The sequence below is a fragment of the Mytilus trossulus genome, chromosome 2, assembly GCF_036588685.1.
Source record: "Mytilus trossulus isolate FHL-02 chromosome 2, PNRI_Mtr1.1.1.hap1, whole genome shotgun sequence".
Lineage (NCBI taxonomy): Eukaryota > Metazoa > Mollusca > Bivalvia > Mytilida > Mytilidae > Mytilus > Mytilus trossulus.
The window spans coordinates 20,938,005-20,958,056 of NC_086374.1; the positions used below are offsets into that span (position 1 = coordinate 20,938,005).

Here is a 20,052-nt window from a genome sequence, read left to right on the forward strand (position 1 = left end):
AGTGAACGTTTAAGATATGTGCCTTCGTCTTTAGAGACATATATATTTTTTCAGGCGTTATGTGGACCTCTAGATGTCTTTGTTTTTGTTTTTGTTTTTGTGACGTTGTGTTACTATTTCATCAACGCATACTAACGCAAACATATTGGAAATCTAAATCCACACAGCGTGAAGAAAAATTACCTTCTAAGGTAGCTCTATGATCCATATATGTGACAAGTCTATTAAGCAAAAATAAAAGCGTTTAAAGTAAAACTGAATACCTACCTATTCCAAAACAATTTCTCAAGGTTATTTCACCAATCGATCTCCACTTATCTTTCGATACTAAGATTTGCTGACACGCATATCGACATACGATCGTATTACAACTTTACGATTAAAGTAATACTATATGTTTTTATTTTTACATTGTTTACTGTGAACCTATTCAATAAACACATCGCTCGAATCCAAAAAAGTCAAAAAGGCCAAATAAAATTGTATTAGAGCATCACGATTCTGTCGTTTTAATCACTTTCAAAAGTAACTACGACGTTGATTACTTTACCCATTGTATCATAGTCCAAATAATTAAAATACAAATTCACGATGTTCTATTGAAATATGCTTAACAAATAATTTGAACATGTGAATTGTTTGCATGTAATTATTTCGATCAGTTTATAACTGGTTGCGACATGTCATAGTCATGCAAAACAATTGTCTCCTACTGGTTCTTGCTGATTTTGTAATTAATCAACAAGCATAGGGTTAAGCTCTTCTTCAAATTTTGTTTAAATCAGTATCGGGAACTACAATAACATCTATCAATAAATGAAATAAGTGATATGTAAAAGATTTTGACATCTTCAAAATTTTATTTTACAGATTTTGAGAAAACTGAGCTGATGTAATCAACTATGGGGCTGAACAAGATAGAAATATCTGAACTTTCGAGTGAACAAGTAAGTATATTACGGATTACAAAAGTGTCGAAGTTTGTGATTGGATAACAACACAGAGATGTCAGTATATATTCAGGAAACTACCGGGGTATATACGACGTTTTTTTTATCCCAAATTGGAACCTCAAAAACGTCATCATAACACCGGTTACTATGTGACGTAGTTAAAAGCTATCAGACTGTCAGAGGCTTACAGAGGAAAAATAATGACGTGCTTCAGTCAATAATACATTTTTGATACAAAATCACGCAATTAAGACTTTTAATACTTAAATTTAATGTTAAAAGTGTTATTATAAATGATTACATACACGATAAAATTATGTTCATAGCAAATAGCAAATTAGAAAATCCTTCACGTATGCCGAACATATCAGGTTGGGTTTTTCAATTTATATATGTGTTGTCAACAAATACCTGCACTGGAAAATAACATTAAGTCAGGGGTAATCCGTAATATATGTGTAATTCAGGTCTCAGAAAGGGTATATACTGTGACATCCCCGGTTTAGGGCTTATATCTGATATGATATAAACTCTAAGCCGGGAATGTCACAGTATATACCCTGTCTGAGACTTGAATAACATATGATATTAAGGTTTGCTTTGTTGTATGATGTTTCTCCATATTACTTTGACCAGCTGTTAGCCACAACTGTGTTTTATATGAATTTGCACAGGTGTAGTGTTATTATAATTCTTTAATAAATAAACTTGATTTTCCTATTATAACCCCGTGTGTGTGACAGAATTGCTTATACAATATATACGCAATAAAAGAATAAAATGAGAAAAAAAACTTTTACTTTGTTGCATTTCCATATTACGGAAATTTATTCTTTTTGACTAAAGGGAAATTTGCGTGTGAGTATATTATATGTGTGACCAGCTCTCCACTAGATGCTTTATAGTTTAGAATCCAGTGTTCAAAAACTATGAAAAATGAGGTTATACAAATTTCTGTACTGTGAAGTTCCACGAGTCATTGCTCATTACACAGCAATACTGTTTCATTTCTGTACTTTTTGTACAAAATGTTTTGATATTTAACAGTATTTGAAAAACATAAGATAAGGAAATAGAACAGAAATTCAAAACAAAACGAAATGTCATCGACATAATACAAAGCATCGTCGTAGCTTTTACTGAATAGTGTTCATCTGAGAATTTACAATTCATTTGCGTGATTTTTCCTGAAGACCCCTCCACAAAAATCACGTCACAGTGGATATTTCGATTCCCACAAAAAGCTCAATGATAAATTAAATGATAAATAAGTACGTCATATGTTCAAATTCTTCATGTAAGAGTTTCTTTCATAAATGGATAAAAAAGATACAGTAGTTGAAGTTTTTTCTTGAGGGAGGTAACCTGCAGTGTAAAAGTTGTTGTGTAAAAAGCGAATTTACTGTCCATGCTTTTCTACAAGAGTCTTAAGAAATATTTATTCTTTTTTGTTAATTCATTTCAAGATGGCCATGGGTGCTCGTTTAACTCTTTTATTGTTTTTATTGCTTGTTATAGACCCGTCTTTTCAGCTCCATGATCTCTGATAGCTTCATAACAGTATAGGTTTCATTTTTTGGTCCACACGATGACCTGTGATTGTGACATACATTCCGTCTAAAAAAATTGTCTCACTACAATGTAACATAACAAATATTATCTTTTACAATGCTTTTTTGTAGCTTGATTGTTTTATAACTGTCTTATGAGATATACATTTTTTTTTATTAATTCAGTTATCACAAACGTTGATTGACTGTGTCAAAAAGAAGGATACAAAAAATGCAGCAGCCTTGATAGAAAGTGGCGCCGACTCCAATTATGCTGATGAGGTAAACATTTAATATTTCCTTAAAACAACCAACTTGTTAAAAAGTTGTTTATAGTTTTGTAACATTAACAAAATAAAGTGAACAACCTATACAGACATGAAAGCTTAATGTGACAATGATTTGGACTCAGCAGCAAAAACATACATACAACAAAACTGACTAAAACATTCAAGTAACGTTACTGAATTAATCTAAGTAAGGCGCGCAAAAAGGGTGTAAATATGACATTTTTGATAATGATACCGTAAATAGTGTTCGCTTTCTTTTATTAGTAAAAAATTAGTTAATATAAATATTTTCAAGGTACAGAAAATAGAAACAGAACTGCTCTTTATAGCTTGCTGTTCGGTGTGAGCCAAGGCTTTGTGTTGAAGCTCGTACTTTGACCTTTAATGGTTTACCTTGTATCAATTGTGACCTACATAGAGAGTTATGATTCTGTACACTACAAAATATAATATATAACAAGTCAAAAAGGGTACAATATCACCAATAAATAACTATAAAATGAGCAAATATTAGATATTTCGGATAACAGATATCTTTCTTCAATAAAAGCACGATGTCAAATGAATAATGTCATTATATTCAAACTGAGAAACTTTTTCTAAATCTTGAATTTATACAATTTAACCAGACGCTAATACAATTTTAAAATTTCCAAACACGGCGCACATATTACAAAGATATGCCAAATGAAAATAGTTATTTTGGATGTGAACTTGCACAACTCTAAATTTTCAAAGGTTGTGACAGTTTATATAAATACAATAGAAGACGAGTTTCATTTCATTCTACAGTGTGATTGTTATAATGCAATTAGGAGACAGTATATTAAGCCATATTATTATAAGCGTCCATCGTCATTTAAGCTTATAAGTTGTTGAGCACAGAAAATGTAAAAGACATTTGTAACCTTTGTAAATTTCTTTTCCATGCATTTAAACATAGAACAGACATGTTATAAGTTACCAATACTTACTACAGATTATTATTCTTCTCGGATGTATTCATTTATCAGTTATATATGTTTTGTGTATTTATTTATGATATATTGTATTTGCATATATATTATATTTGTACTGATGAGCATCATTTGCTCAAAGTAATAAAGAATTGAATTGTTATAACTGCATTGAGGGCATCCTCAAACAAAAAAATCAAAAAAATCAAAAATGTCCTCACCGATCCAAGTTGGTAAGTATATATGTTGTTTGTGCTGTTTTTAGATCCTTCTACAACGAAATTTGTTTGACATGCACACGTATAAAAATTGCGGTTTTTATCCAACGCAATCATAGGTTTGAACGTAGTTTTCAATTTAGACTCGTATATATATATATAAAGATTTGCTGATCGTTTATTCATTCATTTTGTATATTACAACGAAGCAAGTTAATTGTAAAAAGGAAAGATAAAACCAGGTTTAATCAACCTTTTTCTACAAAAAGAAATGTCTGTACAAAAAATACTAAAACAAACCCCAACAGAATATCAGTTTTAAACAAGTTAACTAAACTATAAATTTACATTGTCAAAAAAGTAATTATTCATATTCATAGAGTACAAAATCGTTTTTAATGACACTTATTTCCCAAACCTATCGCACATCAAACATTTAACCCTTATTATAAATGTAAAAGTGAATGTATAATGTCCTTTGTATACTAGTACAGACATCTGGTAAGGACTTTCTCGAAAGCCATAAAACACAATGATGAGTTTGCTAGAATTAACAAAGATGATTCATTTTTGCGTTTATGAACTGTATATCCATACAAAAATTTCTGATTCATTTTATCGGGAAAATAAGTTTTTTTGTGAAATTATAACCTGCAAACTATTTATATCTATAAGCAGTATTGTGTTTTCTTTCGTTAAATAATTGTTTTCATTTACAAAAAGTTGAAATTAGTGCGAGGCTTCATTTTGTTTTTTTAAAGGATACGTTTAATCGCCAGTTTTATTTACTATACTAATCACAATGTTGGCATTTTATTTTATGTTAGTTTAGTTATAATATTGCATGTTTTATGCCTTTTAAATTGTATTTGTTTTATTGTAAGTATCGTGTTTTAAAAGCGTTTGTAGCTTGGGTATTTCACTTTTTTTTGGTCTTGTATTATGTACAGAACATGCATATTTACTGCAAATATCGATATGGGACGCTTTGGTAAAATAATCTTTATCTTATCTTATTTATTGGTTAAGAATATTTCCCAGTTTAAAATATGTTTTAAGTGTTTAAACTTTTCAGCGGCGACGACTTCGAGTTCTTGTGTCCAACTATGCATGCTATTGTCAATTATAATTTATTGCAGTTTCATATATTTCCTTTATTATTTATTGAATTATATTTTTGACTCTGTTGAAGACTGGGATTCCTTTTACTTGCATTGCCTGTGTTTCTTTAAAAAAAAAATGTACTACGTCTTTCTTTAATGTGGCTCTTGGGTACAAAAATTTCAACAAAAATTTAAAACTTTATTTTTTCATTCAAAATTTTATTTATTACACTATTAGTTATTACTTAAAATGTTTGTATCATTGAACATAGCTCTTAAATATATCCCTTTGGTGAAAAATGCCATTTTTTGGCAATAAATTTGAAATATCTTTTTTAACTCATCGGTGACCTATATTTTTTTTTTATTGTTTGCAAATAAGCTGTACATAAACTAAATAATTGTAAAATTTAAGCGGTTTCTGTAATTTGGTTATTTTTTAATTTCGATACTATCTCTATTTCTCCTATTAGCTCAACAGAAGAAAAGGACATTGACAAACATGTATGCTTCTTCCAAAGGCAGAGTGTGAGCTTAAATGAAAAGTGACCACATTTTTTTATTTCAGTTTTCTTTTGAGTATATGATGAAGTTCATTTATCAAAAAATATAGCGAAATCCTATATTAGAAAAAAAAAATATACCCAGGATTATAACTGTTTCTTGTAAATGAAACAATAGAATGAATTTTAATCAAAGTAGCCGTTATATACAAATTTTACCAAAATCGATATTTAATTGCAGGACTAGATTAGAAAGGTATTAGACTTCTCTCGATTTATCTCTTTGCAATTAACCATAACAGAAAGTCATAAATTTGTATGAGATTACTGTTTTGCACAATCACTTTGAAGCAGGCTTTCAACGCTCACATGCAATAAAAACGATCCTTCTTTATTCTTATTTTGCTGCCCTCTTTCTAGACGTGTCATTTTTTATATTTCCATTTTCTTTGCTGTTATCTCACTAAATCCTTTTATTTACGATATTTATGTTTTTTACTTCAATTGTATGTAAAGCCGTTTTTTCTGAGGAAACAATAGATGAATATTCGTGAGATGAACAATCTTTTTTTTATATAACGGTTAAATCGCTTAACAATTGTTTTAATTATGCAATCGAGTTGTGTTTTCCTATAAACATGATAAAGACACAGTTGTATTCCGCTGTTCAAATCAAGGTATAGCTTTAAATAATCTTTCACTAAATAATTCAAAATTTGGTGACTATGTGGAACGCATCTATCCCATCGAAATAGAGATAAAGGATACTGTAGATACAGTTAAGTCGGCCTCATATCTTGACTTACATCTAGAAATTGACAAGGAGGGTCGGTTGAAAACAAAACTTTACGACAAAAGAGATGATTTCAGCTTTCCAATTGTGAAATTTCCATTTCTAAGTAGCAACATTCTAGCAACACCTGCATACGGGGTATATATCTCCCAATTGATACGAAAATCCTGTGCTTGCATTTACTATCATGATTTTCTTGATAGAGGGTTGCTGCTTTCAAGGAAACTATTAAACCAAAAGTTTGAAGTTGAAATCATCCCTTCGTAAATTTGACGGACGCCATCACGAGTTGGTTGACTTTTATAGAATAACCGTTTCACAAATGATATCGGATATGTTCCCTATGTTGTAAATACAATCCCCTTCTCTGTCAGGAATGTGACCTACCGAATGAGACTATTAACCGGATTTGTTATCACATTAACAACACGACGGGTGCCACATGTGGAGCAGGATCTGCTTACTCTTCAGGAGCACCTGATATCACCCCTAGTTTTTTTTTGGGGGGGGGGGGTCGTGTTGTTTATCCTTGAGTTTTCTATGTTGTGTCATGTGTCTGTTTTTCTTTTTCAATTTTTAACCATGGCGTTGTCAGTTTGTTTTCGATTTATGAGTTTGACTGTCTCTTTAGTTTCATTCGTCCCTCTTTTAAAGATATAATTAAGTATGCATACCTTCTATTGATACCTCTTGAAGTACAAGACTTTGTTCAATCGAGTTTTCCTGTTATAAAAGAAAGTTTTCCTAAAAATATTTCCACGTTTTTAAGATGTAGCTACTTTTAATAGTTGAGTTTAGATATGATCACATTTGTCATTTTTCTGAAGGTTCTTATAATAAGATTGTATTGTTTTTGTGATTTAGCAGGCATGCATTCCTTTTTTGAATTCTTAATGGTAAATATTGATATATACCTGTTTCAATTATAATCCTGGTATCTTTGATAACTTTCAAACAAAACAAATAATCTGGTCCTCAATCATAATCTGTATAAATTGGAAGATTTCTTGTACTTCCTTCTTTGGACTGGTGAACATTTACAAAGGTATGCTCACCACTTAATTTCTGTACCCATTTGAAAATAATTAATCAAGAAATCTACTTTATATCGAGTATTTGTAAATATTATGTAAGTAGTCAAGAAAGTGGTTGATGAAGAAGTTTTTTTATTAAAAGATTTGAATACCACTTGAATATAGTCATTTATTGCTCTCATACTATATCTTGATTATGAAATTTTCATAAGTCTTTCTATTTCAAAACGAATGTTAGTTGTCATCTTTGGATGTCCATAACGGTAGTTCAGGACATCAGCTTTACCCTAGCTGTTATTGGATGATATACATGCATGAAAAGTGCGTTCAATTTACTCTTTGTTATAGGCTGGCTGTACACCTTTACATTATGCTGCACTTGAAGGCTATGTTGACCTTATAGTCCAAATGATACAAAATGGTGGAAACGTTAGAAAAGTAGATATGGTACGAATTTGCCTTATTAAATAAACTCATCAGAGAAACCAGTATTGAAGTTTGTTATTTGCACAACACACGAGACTCATCATCAGTGACGCTCGAATAAAAAAAGAGAAAAAGGCAAAAGAAAAATGATATTTCGAATAAATATGAATTGAAATTAACATGCCAGTAACATCGTTACATGAAAATGCCAACACGTGGCAGTGTTGATTGAATATAAGGTGGCACGGTAGTATTTCCTGGCCCATAAAAGATAATAAAAGCCTTTTGAGAATTTTCATAACTTTCTAACACTGCAAAAAAATTCTATATTCACAGATAATCGAAGTACTGTCATTTTACTATTTAGAAATGAATATGAATGTGTATCATGACTGTTTACATTTTTTTGCTATTTTTAAAAAATGAAGGCAACTAGTGCTTTTATGTCTTTTATCATGCAAGGAATACAAAATTTAAAAAAAAATTCTCAAAAATTCATTTTCATCTGTTTGTAAAATAATTTCATATTTTCTGCACCTGATTCATCCTTCAGTTTGGAACAGTGTGTTCAGATGATACTGTATTTTTTTTCCAATCACAATCACAAATACATTGACGTAGATAGGATTCATAAAAGAGCACCCTAAATTCTGAAATACAAATACTACCGTGCCACCTAAAAGGATTGAGTGTAAAACTAAATTTCAAATTCAAACTGGAACAAACCAGGACATTCCGGTTTTATTTTTTACCTAATTATTTTTTTTTAAGATCACTAACCTGACGACAAATTACTGTGACCATGAATTTTCAGATAATTAAATGAGCCAACCGATATTGCTTGTTTAGAATATTGATATCACAAAGGACCAAACGATCTAGTTTGCAATTTTGAACTTTACAAGTTGAGCAACTTATTTCTATAGGACTAGTACTGAGGTATTAGAAATTTCAAATAAAGTAACTGCTGCTGGTCCAAGGAAAGTAATAACACTTGACAGAAGCGCCACGTTAGCAAATTACATGCACTGAAGACCCAATTCATACATGGAAAAGAGAAACTTCCTTTTAGAAACGTTATGTTTTTACAACCAGATAAAAGCACTGCTTAGCGTGCAATTGAAATTGGGCTTTTAAGTGACTGACTGATATTTTTCAGAATGGTGAAACTGCAATCCATAAAGCGGCACGAAAAGGACACATTGAAGTTATAGTGGCGATAGTAGCACACGGAGGAGATATAAACATATTGAATATGGTGAGATACTGAGACATGTTACTCTGTATTAGTTACAATGAATACAATTCCGTCTTACACGAAAACGTTCAATCAACAATTGATAGAAAAATAATTTTAAATTTAAAATTTAATAACCGAAGAAAAGTGTTTAACCTAAAAAGAATGCCTTTAGTTTGAAGTTATGAACGAAGGTGACTTTTCAATTGGAATATAAACATTACAGTTGAGATCATATTTAAGTTAACTTATTTTCTTTTTCATATATTGGTTTAACCATATTAACATGTTATCTCAAGATGATTTTATCTTTTGTAACGCCAAGTTCAACAACATTGAAATGACCTTAATGGTTGAAGCTTTCTTTTTAACAGTGGTTACTTTGGAAATATTTAGACCATTTGTGGACTTGAGTTGGTTTCTACCCTTTGGTCGGGTTATTGTCTCTTTGACACATTTCCTTTCTCAATTTTTAGTTTCTCGTATCCAAACAGTTTGACAAAAATTATCTCAATAAGACTAAAATCTGAAGATTCCTATACAAAACAATTCTAGACATAAAAAAAACCATGAACTTTGACCAAGCAGGTTCAGAATAGACTCCGACTTGAGTGTGAATATAATTTGACCAACATAATTCAAATACTGGGAGATTCAACATAAGTAAAATAATCTCTTGAAATCTGGTTGAAATATTTATTACAGTGAGCATACATTCACTGCATTATTTTGTCTTTTGTAATGGGCTTACAAAATCTATATCAGATCTTTTAATGGTTTCTGACTGTAGAGGCACTATAGGTTTGCATTAGTTCTGTTCTCCTGAATGGGGGTATAAAATAATATTTGGGTCGCATACCACGAACAGTAGGGGCGTGGCTATCTTATTTAGAAGCACTTTTTCTTTTGAAATTTTTGGACAGAAAGTGGATCAAGACGGGAACTATGCAATTCTAGATATAAAAATTTTCAATCATAGAATGACAATAGCAGTAGTATATGGACCCAACGAAGACAAACCAGTTTTTTATGAAATACTCCAAAGAGATATTGAAAATTTTGGTAATACTTCAGTAATAGTGGGGGGTGATTGGAATTTACCACAAAATTATGATATGGATACTTTAAACTATTTGCACAAAAATAATCCTAAAGCCCCAAAAAAGGTTAATGAAATGATGTCAGAAATAGATTTGGTTGATGTTTATAGGGAATTATACCCAGAGAAAAAGAGGTTTTCCTGGAGAGGACCTAACAAGAAGCAGGCAAGACTGGACTACTTCCTTGTCTCATCTGATTTTCAACCACTGATAACCTCGTGTGATATTGGTGTTGCATATAGGTCTGATCACTCACCTGTATCTCTGTCCATTCAATTTAATACAAATGAAAAAGGCAAAGGGACGTGGAAATTTAACAATGCTTTATTATACGACAAAGAATTTATTGCTAATACTAAAACTTGTATTGCTGATTGTATTGATCAATACAAAAAAGTTGATTCTGAAAATAGGGAAGAAATAGAATTTTCCATTTCAGACCAACTGTTTTGGGAAACATTAAAACTGATGATACGAGGAAAAACAATATCTTATTCATCTTTTAAAAAGAAAGAACGCAGTAGGGAAGAAGAAGAACTAGAAAGTCAATTGAACAATTTGAACAATAATGAAAATATCAATGATAAAAGGGAAGAAATTACACGTATTGAACTTCAGTTAAGGTCTTTAAGAGAATCTAGAATAAAAGGGGCAATAATGAGAGCAAAAGCAAAATGGCAAATTGAAGGAGAAAGAAGTACAAAATATTTCTGTAATCTAGAGAAAAGAAATTATATTGAAAAAGTAATTCAAAAACTAACTCTAGATAATGGTGAAACTATCACTGATCAAGCAAAAATTCGTGCGGAACAAAAGTTATATTATGAAAATCTATATTCATCCAAGAAAACAATTATAAATAATACACACAGAGCTAATTTCTTTTCTCTGGAAAACCCATTTATCAAAATTCTCTCTGATGAACAAAATATTAATTTAGAGGGGGAACTAAAAAGCTCAGAAATTCATAATGCATTAAAAAAATATGAAAAATGGAAAATCTCCCGGTCTGGATGGTTTTACAACTGAGTTTTATAAATTTTTTTGGCACTACATTAATCCTTTCCTACTGCGTTCTTTCAAAGAAGCATTTCAAGGAGGTAAATTATCAATTTCACAAACACAAGGTGTTATTACCTGTCTACCCAAAGATGGTAAACCAAAACATTTTCTAAAAAATTGGCGACCTATTTCACTACTTAATGTAGACTATAAAATAGTATCAACATGTATTGCAAATAGAATTAAAAAAGTCCTAGATCACCTGATTAGTGAAACTCAAACTGGCTTTATGAAAGGCAGATATATTGGTGAGTGTACAAGACTTATATATGACCTCTTGAAAAAAGTAGATGAGGAAGATATTCCTGGCTTGCTTGTTTTGTTGGACTTTGAAAAAGCTTTCGACTCTCTTGAGTGGAACTTTATATGCGAAACCTTGAAATTTCTAGGTTTTGGTGACACAATAGTGAAATGGTTCACAACTCTTTACTACAATTCAAAAAGTTGCATTCAAAATAATGGCTATCTATCTGATTTTTTTGTAATAGAGAGGGGGGTACGACAAGGGGATCCGCTGTCTCCCTATCTTTTTATTTTATGTTTGGAACTGCTTAGTGCATTTATAAAATATGACAACAACATTAATGGTATAAAGATTAAAAATTCTGAATTTTTACTCAGTCAGTATGCTGATGATTCGACTTTGATCCTGGATGATAGTGAAGAATCTCTCAACAGTGCTCTAAATAAGATAGACTTGTTTTACTCATGCTCTGGTTTGAAGGCTAATTTTGAAAAAACCCAAGTTATATGGATTGGGGCAAAAAGGGGCTGTGGTGAGGAGCTAAACACAAATAAAACAATAATATGGAACCATTCAGGAAATTTCAAACTCCTAGGCATTCAATATTGTTTGTCAAAAGTTGATATATGTGTTGATAATTATTTAGAAAAAATTCAAAAAGTAAAAAATCTTTTAAGTGATTGGTCATTCAGAAATATTACTATATATGGGAAAATTGTAGTTGTGAAAACTCTCGCCCTACCAATTCTAATTCAATGTTTTACTGTTTTACCAGATCCATCCCCAGATATATTAAAGCAGTTACAAGCTATGCTATACAGATTTGTGTGGGATGGTAAAGGGGACAAAATTAAAAGAAATATACTTATCTCAAATTACGAGGATGGTGGTGTAAAAATGCCACATATTGAATCATTTATAAAATCACTTAAGTTATCCTGGGTTAAAAAAGTTTTAGACCCCACAAATTATTCCTCATGGAAAGTTCTATTGGCAGATCACCTTGAAATGAATGGGGGAGAAAATATGTGGCATCTATCAAAATCAGCACTCAATGAAATTAAAAAAGAATTTAACCCTTTTTGGCAAAATGTAATTTCATCATATGCCTCACTGTGTGAACCTCTGACCACAGCCCCAAGTGATATCTTGTCTCAACCATTGTTTTTAAATGAAAATATTATGATTGATGGAAAAACAGCTTTTTATAAAAGGTGGATACAGAATAATGTATTTTTCATAAATGATCTCATTAAGGAAAATGGAGAATTTTACAATTATGATGAATTTATTAGAAATTATAATATAAAAACAACTTTCTTAGAGTTCTATGGACTAATCTTGGCTCTTCCAAAGGAATGGAAGAATATAATTCATTCACAAGTATTTATCAAACTAAATATTGTCAGTCACAAAATTGTTACCGCCATAAAAACAGTTGATAAAGTATCAAAACATTTGTATAAATTTTTTCTAGAGAAAATAAAGGAAACCCCATCACGCATACAAGAGAAATGGAAAATAAAATTGGGAATAGATATTGTGGCCGAAGAATGGAATTATCTTTTTAGTCTACCTTTACTTATAACTGAAGATCCCACATTAAGGGCATTTCAATACAGATTACTCCATAGAATTCTAGGAACAAATATTTTACTTATGAAGTGTAAATATAGTGAAACAGAACTGTGCACTTTTTGTACAGAAACTAAAGAAACATACATACACCTCTTTTTTGAATGTAGATACGTTCGAACATTCTGGCTTAATTTTTTTCAAAAGTTAGAAGATGTATGTAATGTAAGCTTTCTCCCAACCTTATCAAGTATAATCTTGGGTGTTAATTATCACATATTTAAAGATATTCTAAATACATGTATTCTGATATTGGAGAGATATGTTTACTTATGTAGAGTTAGATTTACAGTCCCATCTGTTGCTGAAGCAATTGAATGGCTTAACTATTATTATAGGGTTGACATGGTCTCTATGAGTTTGTGCTCTACCAATAAAGCAAAAAGAATAAAAGAAAAATGGTCAAACATTAATAATATTATTAGGAAATAGAGCTCGATGCAGATGTATTCTGTATTCTGTTATTTGACTTTGTACAATGTATTTTATAATTTATAACAAGTATGGTTAACCATATGTTTAAGATTTATAGCAGAATAATTTGTGTGTACATCTTTATTTGTAGATGAGATTTGAAAATGATATGAAAATAATAAAATATATATTACAAAAAAAAGTTCTGTTTTCCCACCATTTGTTACTAAGAATTGCTCTTGCTTTGCAAACAAGAACAATTTGTACATGTTTCTGATCGACGGAATTAATTTCACATATTACACACAGAACGTACCAGCAACAAACAACCGGTATTTTTATGGAACTTACTAAGCTCATCTTCAAACCTTCAATGCTGTTTAGCTTCTTCATTCAAAACTTTTCTTTTGAAGAATGGAACCAAATCAAACTACATACCGTTAAACATGTGCACTAATACCATATCTTCGTATATCTTGTTATGTATAGATTATCTGCTATCAATTGAAAAATATAGGGTGGTGAATATAATGAACGCATCTCAGGGAAATGGCCATTGTTATAGTATAGTTAGTTTCTGTGTGTGTTACATTTTTATGATGTGTCTCTGTTGTGTCGTAGTTCTCTTATATTTGATGCGTTTCCCTCAGTTTTAGTTTGTAACATGGATTTGATTTTTCTCTATCGATTTATGAATTTCGAACAGCGGTATACTACTATTGCCTTCACTATCGCATCAAACTTGATTTAAATGAATAAGCACATACAATTTAGTTTTGCCTCATATTTTGACTAACATTTAGCAATTGATCATGAGGGTAAGTTGGGAAAAAGAAATTACGACAAAATCTTTATTTCATGTCCTTATCATAAAAGGTTATTATGTTCTTGTGTTTACGTACACATCTGCTGAGTCAATCGTTTCCAGCAGACCTTTACTGTAGTTTGCTCTTATTTTGTATTGTTTAACCATTGCAAATGGTATGAGAGTGGTTAGTGCTTACAAACATTATACCGGTACAAAGAATGGACAAATTCACCAGAGAGCAAATAACAAAATAAACTTTCGTACTATAAAACAAATCATTTTGAAATAAGTCTTACCTCTTTCATAATTATTATAGATTAAATCCTTAGCAATGCATTTAAACACATGAATAATGTCTTTTAACAGCATGGTCATAGTGGACTTGAGCTATCAGTAATCAGAAAGGATGCAAATGCAGTTCGACTGTTTTGTAAATTAGGAGCAGAAGCTGCTCTCCAGGATTGGGTATGGACAGTGGGTGATACTAACGTGCTCGGTAAAAAAGACAAATGGGTTTTAGATCTACTTGTTTTACAGAGCAGTAGATACCCAGGGTATAAATATGGGTAAGCATTTGAAAGGGGTGCAGCATTATATATGTTGCACATTAACTTATTGATAACTACGAACTGTTGTGTAAAAACTTGTTTGCAGGCTTTTTCCGTTTGAATGTTTTTTCACTAGTCATTTGTTGGGCCCTTTATAGCTTGCTGTTCGATGTTGAAGACCGTACTTTGACCTATAATGGTTTATTATAACAAATTATGACTTAAATGAACAGTTGTCTCAAGGGCACTTATAACACATATTCTTATATCAATATAGTTGAAGAGGTATGTAACCAAAAAAATAACCAAACATAAAGTAGCCAAATCATTCTAAGGTCAATTTTGCATCAGTGAGTTGAAATTGTTGTTAATTTCTACATTTATAAATTGACAATTTTAAACGGTTTTTTATAAATCCACTTTTTTAAACGTCATTAGCTTTGAATGTTTCTAAGTATAAGTTTGAACGAGTGGTAAGGGACCATGTTTACTTCGATTGTATTTTTTTTATAAATAAATTATGTTAATGATTAAATCTAAATATGTATTATAAGGAACAAATAAAAGCACTACAAAAGTCAAAAAGTCTGAAAAGACAAGTTTTTGTCTGAATTTGCTTGAATTTTTACTCGACATTCTTAATTTGTATGAATAATTATTAAAAATTCTTGACATGGTATTAATTTGTCTAAAAAGGTTCTTGACTTTTCTTTACAAGTGTCTTGACAGTATGAACATTGTCTTAAAATTTCTCGACACTTCCTGTATCATCTGATAATGGTCTGGATTAGTCTTTACCATTTCTTGACTGTTTTAAATTTGTCTCGATTTGTCTTGACATGTTCTTGACATTCTAAATAATGTCTGAATCTGTCTTGACATATTCTTGACATTCTTAATAATGTCTGAATATGTCTCGACACATTCTTGACAGTCTTAAAGATGTCTTGACACTATGTAAAGAGTATAAATTTCGCCTGAAATGTGTACAAACTTATTCTGCACTGTTTATGACATTCTATTGCTGTATATACATATACTCCTTTTTATTATGGCTAAACTAAACTTTGAAGAATCAAGGATTAATTTGGTATAATAAGATATCATTTTTTGTGAACCTAAGTTGAAATACCCTTAATAATCCCCGATGGAGTTTAATTTTGATTTATTTTTATTAAACATTTAATTAATTGTTTTCACTTGGAATATAAGTTGACCTAACTGACAAAGAGCATTCAGATTTTTGCCATTTCACAGAACTGCCAGTCAAATTTGCTTTACTGAAATATGTGTCTTGAAGGCAGTTTTAAAATGTGACCATGTGTCTCTTTTGGACCTAACAATTCATCTTTTGGGTTTGTGCGGCTAAAAAAAGACGGGCCTTTCGTATAGGTCAAAGAATTCGTTCTCATCTTAATTCAAACACCTTATTCTTTTTTTTAGAACAACCCAAAAACATTTTTTATTCAAATTTGAGTGTTGAATTTATATTTTTTTTTTATCAATTTTCTTTTGTGATAACTCTTTCCTGAAAAGAAAAAAATGTTTAGATCTTTATTATACATGTCTGTTTGAGATCCATTTCATAAGATCATGATTGATGGGACCCGTTGTGAATACTTTTTTTTTTAATTATTTCTGGAGAAGATAATAATTTTCTTTTGGAATGGTCAACTGATAAGTTGTATGACAGGTAAATCAGTAATTTCTGTATGACAATTGCGTGTATTCTGGAATACCTTAATTTTATGGGGAACGTCCTGTCCATGTGTAATACTTGATATATTTTCCAACAGATGACATTACTCAAATTTTTCTTCTGTTAAATGAATGATGACATTATAATTTGCTATTTATATAAACCACGTTTCTGTACAATATAAAAAAGAAGATGTGGTATGATTGCCAATGAGACAACTATCCACAAAAGACCAAAATGACACAAACATTAACAATTATAGGTAACTATTTACCATGTTGTTAACATTGAATATTATGAACATGATTAATGTAGAATGAAATATGTCTACATAATGATTGGTTTTAATCATTTAATTAATAAGATTAAGGAATCAAAATTTTTTAAAAACCTACATTTAAATTGCGTTATATCAACACACCCACATTTAAATTATTTTGTACATTAGATTTCATACCATATTTGCATTTGAAAAAATATATAGATACCAAAATTTTTAGTTATTTTACATGCCTTACTTTCATTTTTGTTGTAAGAAGTGTAACTTAAAACAACAGTATATTATGTAAAGAGAAATAAAGATTATCACGAGCATCACTGAAGAGACATGTATTGTAGAAATGCGCATCTGGTGCAACAAAATTGGTACCGTTGATTTTATTACTACCACTGGGTCGATGCCTCTGCTGGTGGACTATTAGTCCCCGAGGGTATCACCAGCCCAGTAGCCAGTACTTCGGTACTGGCATGAAAATACGGATTTTTTTGTGTTATTAAAATTTGCTGTTACAAAATATTATAAATTATTATAAATTAAGGAATGTATCTCCCTCATGCAAAGCTCTGATTCCTTTCACGAATTTGGCTATACTTTTTGGACCTTTTGGATTATAGCTCTTCATCTTTTAAATAAGCTTTGGATTTCAAATATTTTGGCCACGAGCATCACTGAAGAGACATGTATTGTCGAAATGCGCATCTGGTGCAACAAAATTGGTACCGTTGATTTTATTACTACCACTGGGTCGATGCCTCTGCTGGTGGACTATTAGTCCCCGAGGGTATCACCAGCCCAGTAGCCAGTACTTCGGTACTGGCATGAAAATACGGATTTTTTTGTGTTATTAAAATTTGCTGTTACAAAATATTATAAATTATTATAAATTAAGGAATGTATCTCCCTCATGCAAAGCTCTGATTCCTTTCACGAATTTGGCTATACTTTTTGGACCTTTTGGATTATAGCTCTTCATCTTTTAAATAAGCTTTGGATTTCAAATATTTTGGCCACGAGCATCACTGAAGAGACATGTATTGTCGAAATGCGCATCTGGTGCAACAAAATTGGTACCGTTGATTTTATTACTACCACTGGGTCGATGCCTCTGCTGGTGGACTATTAGTCCCCGAGGGTATCACCAGCCCAGTAGCCAGTACTTCGGTACTGGCATGAAAATACGGATTTTTTTGTGTTATTAAAATTTGCTGTTACAAAATATTATAAATTATTATAAATTAAGGAATGTATCTCCCTCATGCAAAGCTAAGATTCCTTTCACGAATTTGGCTATACTTTTTGGACCTTTTGGATTATAGCTCTTCATCTTTTAAATAAGCTTTGGATTTCAAATATTTTGGCCACGAGCATCACTGAAGAGACATGTATTGTCGAAATGCGCATCTGGTGCAACAAAATTGGTACCGTTGATTTTATTACTACCACTGGGTCGATGCCTCTGCTGGTGGACTATTAGTCCCCGAGGGTATCACCAGCCCAGTAGCCAGTACTTCGGTACTGGCATGAAAATACGGATTTTTTTGTGTTATTAAAATTTGCTGTTACAAAATATTATAAATTATTATAAATTAAGGAATGTATCTCCCTCATGCAAAGCTCTGATTCCTTTCACGAATTTGGCTATACTTTTTGGACCTTTTGGATTATAGCTCTTCATCTTTTAAATAAGCTTTGGATTTCAAATATTTTGGCCACGAGCATCACTGAAGAGACATGTATTGTCGAAATGCGCATCTGGTGCAACAAAATTGGTACCGTTGATTTTATTACTACCACTGGGTCGATGCCTCTGCTGGTGGACTATTAGTCCCCGAGGGTATCACCAGCCCAGTAGCCAGTACTTCGGTACTGGCATGAAAATACGGATTTTTTTGTGTTATTAAAATTTGCTGTTACAAAATATTATAAATTATTATAAATTAAGGCATGTATCTCCCTCATGCAAAGCTCTGATTTCTTTCACGAATTTGGCTCTACTTTTTGGACCTTTTGGATTATAGCTCTTCATCTTTTAAATAAGCTTTGGATTTCAAATATTTTGGCCACGAGCATCACTGAAGAGACATGTATTGTCGAAATGCGCATCTGGTGCAACAAAATTGGTACCGTTGATTTTATTAAAGTTATATCATGAATATTGGTCATGATTTGTAAAACTCAGAACTGTCAAGTAAATTTAAGACACAATTCAAAATGTTAAGAATATGTCAAGCCATACTGAGAAATAATAAGAATGTCGAGAATATGTCGAGTAAATTTCATTCAAATTTGATATAAATGAGAATTTGTCAAGAAAAATTAAGACACAAGTCATACTTTTTTAGAATGTCGAGTAAAAATTCATGCAAATCAAGACAAAAACTGGTCTTTTAAGACTTTTTTACTTTTGTAGTGAAGGCATGCATAAATTCACAATTTGTATTTTCAAATAAAAGGCATACATAAATTCCAAATGATTATTACAAGGGACAAATAAAAGACAAACACAGAAATTTGATTGTGTATTACAAACATTTCCGTATTTAAAATTATAACTTTTTCGAATGCAAAAAAGGTAGATTAATTCTTTTTATACCTGAAAATGTTGGAATCAAAAACGTGTTGTAGTTAACCGCAAAATACATACGCGAAAACATATGAACGTACATCTTAAGTTTTGAATATCCTACTCATTTTACTTATCCAAATAAAAAAAATTATGTAATTTCCTTTTTTTTTTTTAGAGGAATATCTTTTAAAGTAGTACAAGTTCAACCAGGAACAGACGATATCAAAATAGGATCTCTTGGAATATCGATACAACCATACAATATTTTGAACAGTTTTTACTTGTATTGTGGTAAAATGCATCCAGAGTACTCAAATGCACGTGATCGATTGCAACAGCATGAAAGTTTGTTTAGTGACGTTGTTGAACTGATTGTATGGGGTAAAAAGCCTGGTTCTCTAAAATTAAAGATCACAGTACCTGGTAAACCTAGTTGCGGTGAGAGACTGTCGTTGTTTTCCATTGACGGTTCAGTAAATGGAACAATTGATGAATTCGAAAAAATTGAAACTGATGACCAAGACGACTCAAATGTAAGTTTACCATGTCTATTAACCTAACAATGAATATATATTTGTATTAACCAGGCAAAGATTTTAAATGTGTGGGAAGAAATCGCTTTTATAATTGCAT

The 20,052-nt window shown here is 31.1% G+C and overlaps 1 protein-coding gene across 1 annotated transcript; it reads left to right on the forward strand.

The window, feature by feature from the left end:
* The first annotated feature begins 868 nt into the window (after positions 1 to 868).
* LOC134705651 (ankyrin repeat, PH and SEC7 domain containing protein secG-like) lies at positions 869 to 19,979 on the forward strand. Its single transcript, XM_063564371.1, has 6 exons — positions 869 to 947; positions 2,690 to 2,785; positions 7,749 to 7,847; positions 8,986 to 9,084; positions 14,693 to 14,892; positions 19,595 to 19,979. The coding sequence occupies exons 1-6, from the start codon at positions 903 to 905 to the stop codon at positions 19,977 to 19,979; spliced, it is 924 nt and encodes a 307-aa protein (XP_063420441.1). The 5' UTR covers positions 869 to 902.
* Positions 19,980 to 20,052: the final 73 nt, after the last annotated feature.

Bases quoted from the DNA above. Each gene is read 5' to 3' on its own strand.
- LOC134705651 (XM_063564371.1), top strand. From the start codon at position 903: ATGGGGCTGAACAAGATAGAAATATCTGAACTTTCGAGTGAACAA. The intron at 7,848-8,985 runs GTACGAATTTGC...GATATTTTTCAG, and splicing joins ACGTTAGAAAAGTAGATATG to AATGGTGAAACTGCAATCCA. The intron at 9,085-14,692 runs GTGAGATACTGA...GTCTTTTAACAG, and splicing joins ATATAAACATATTGAATATG to CATGGTCATAGTGGACTTGA.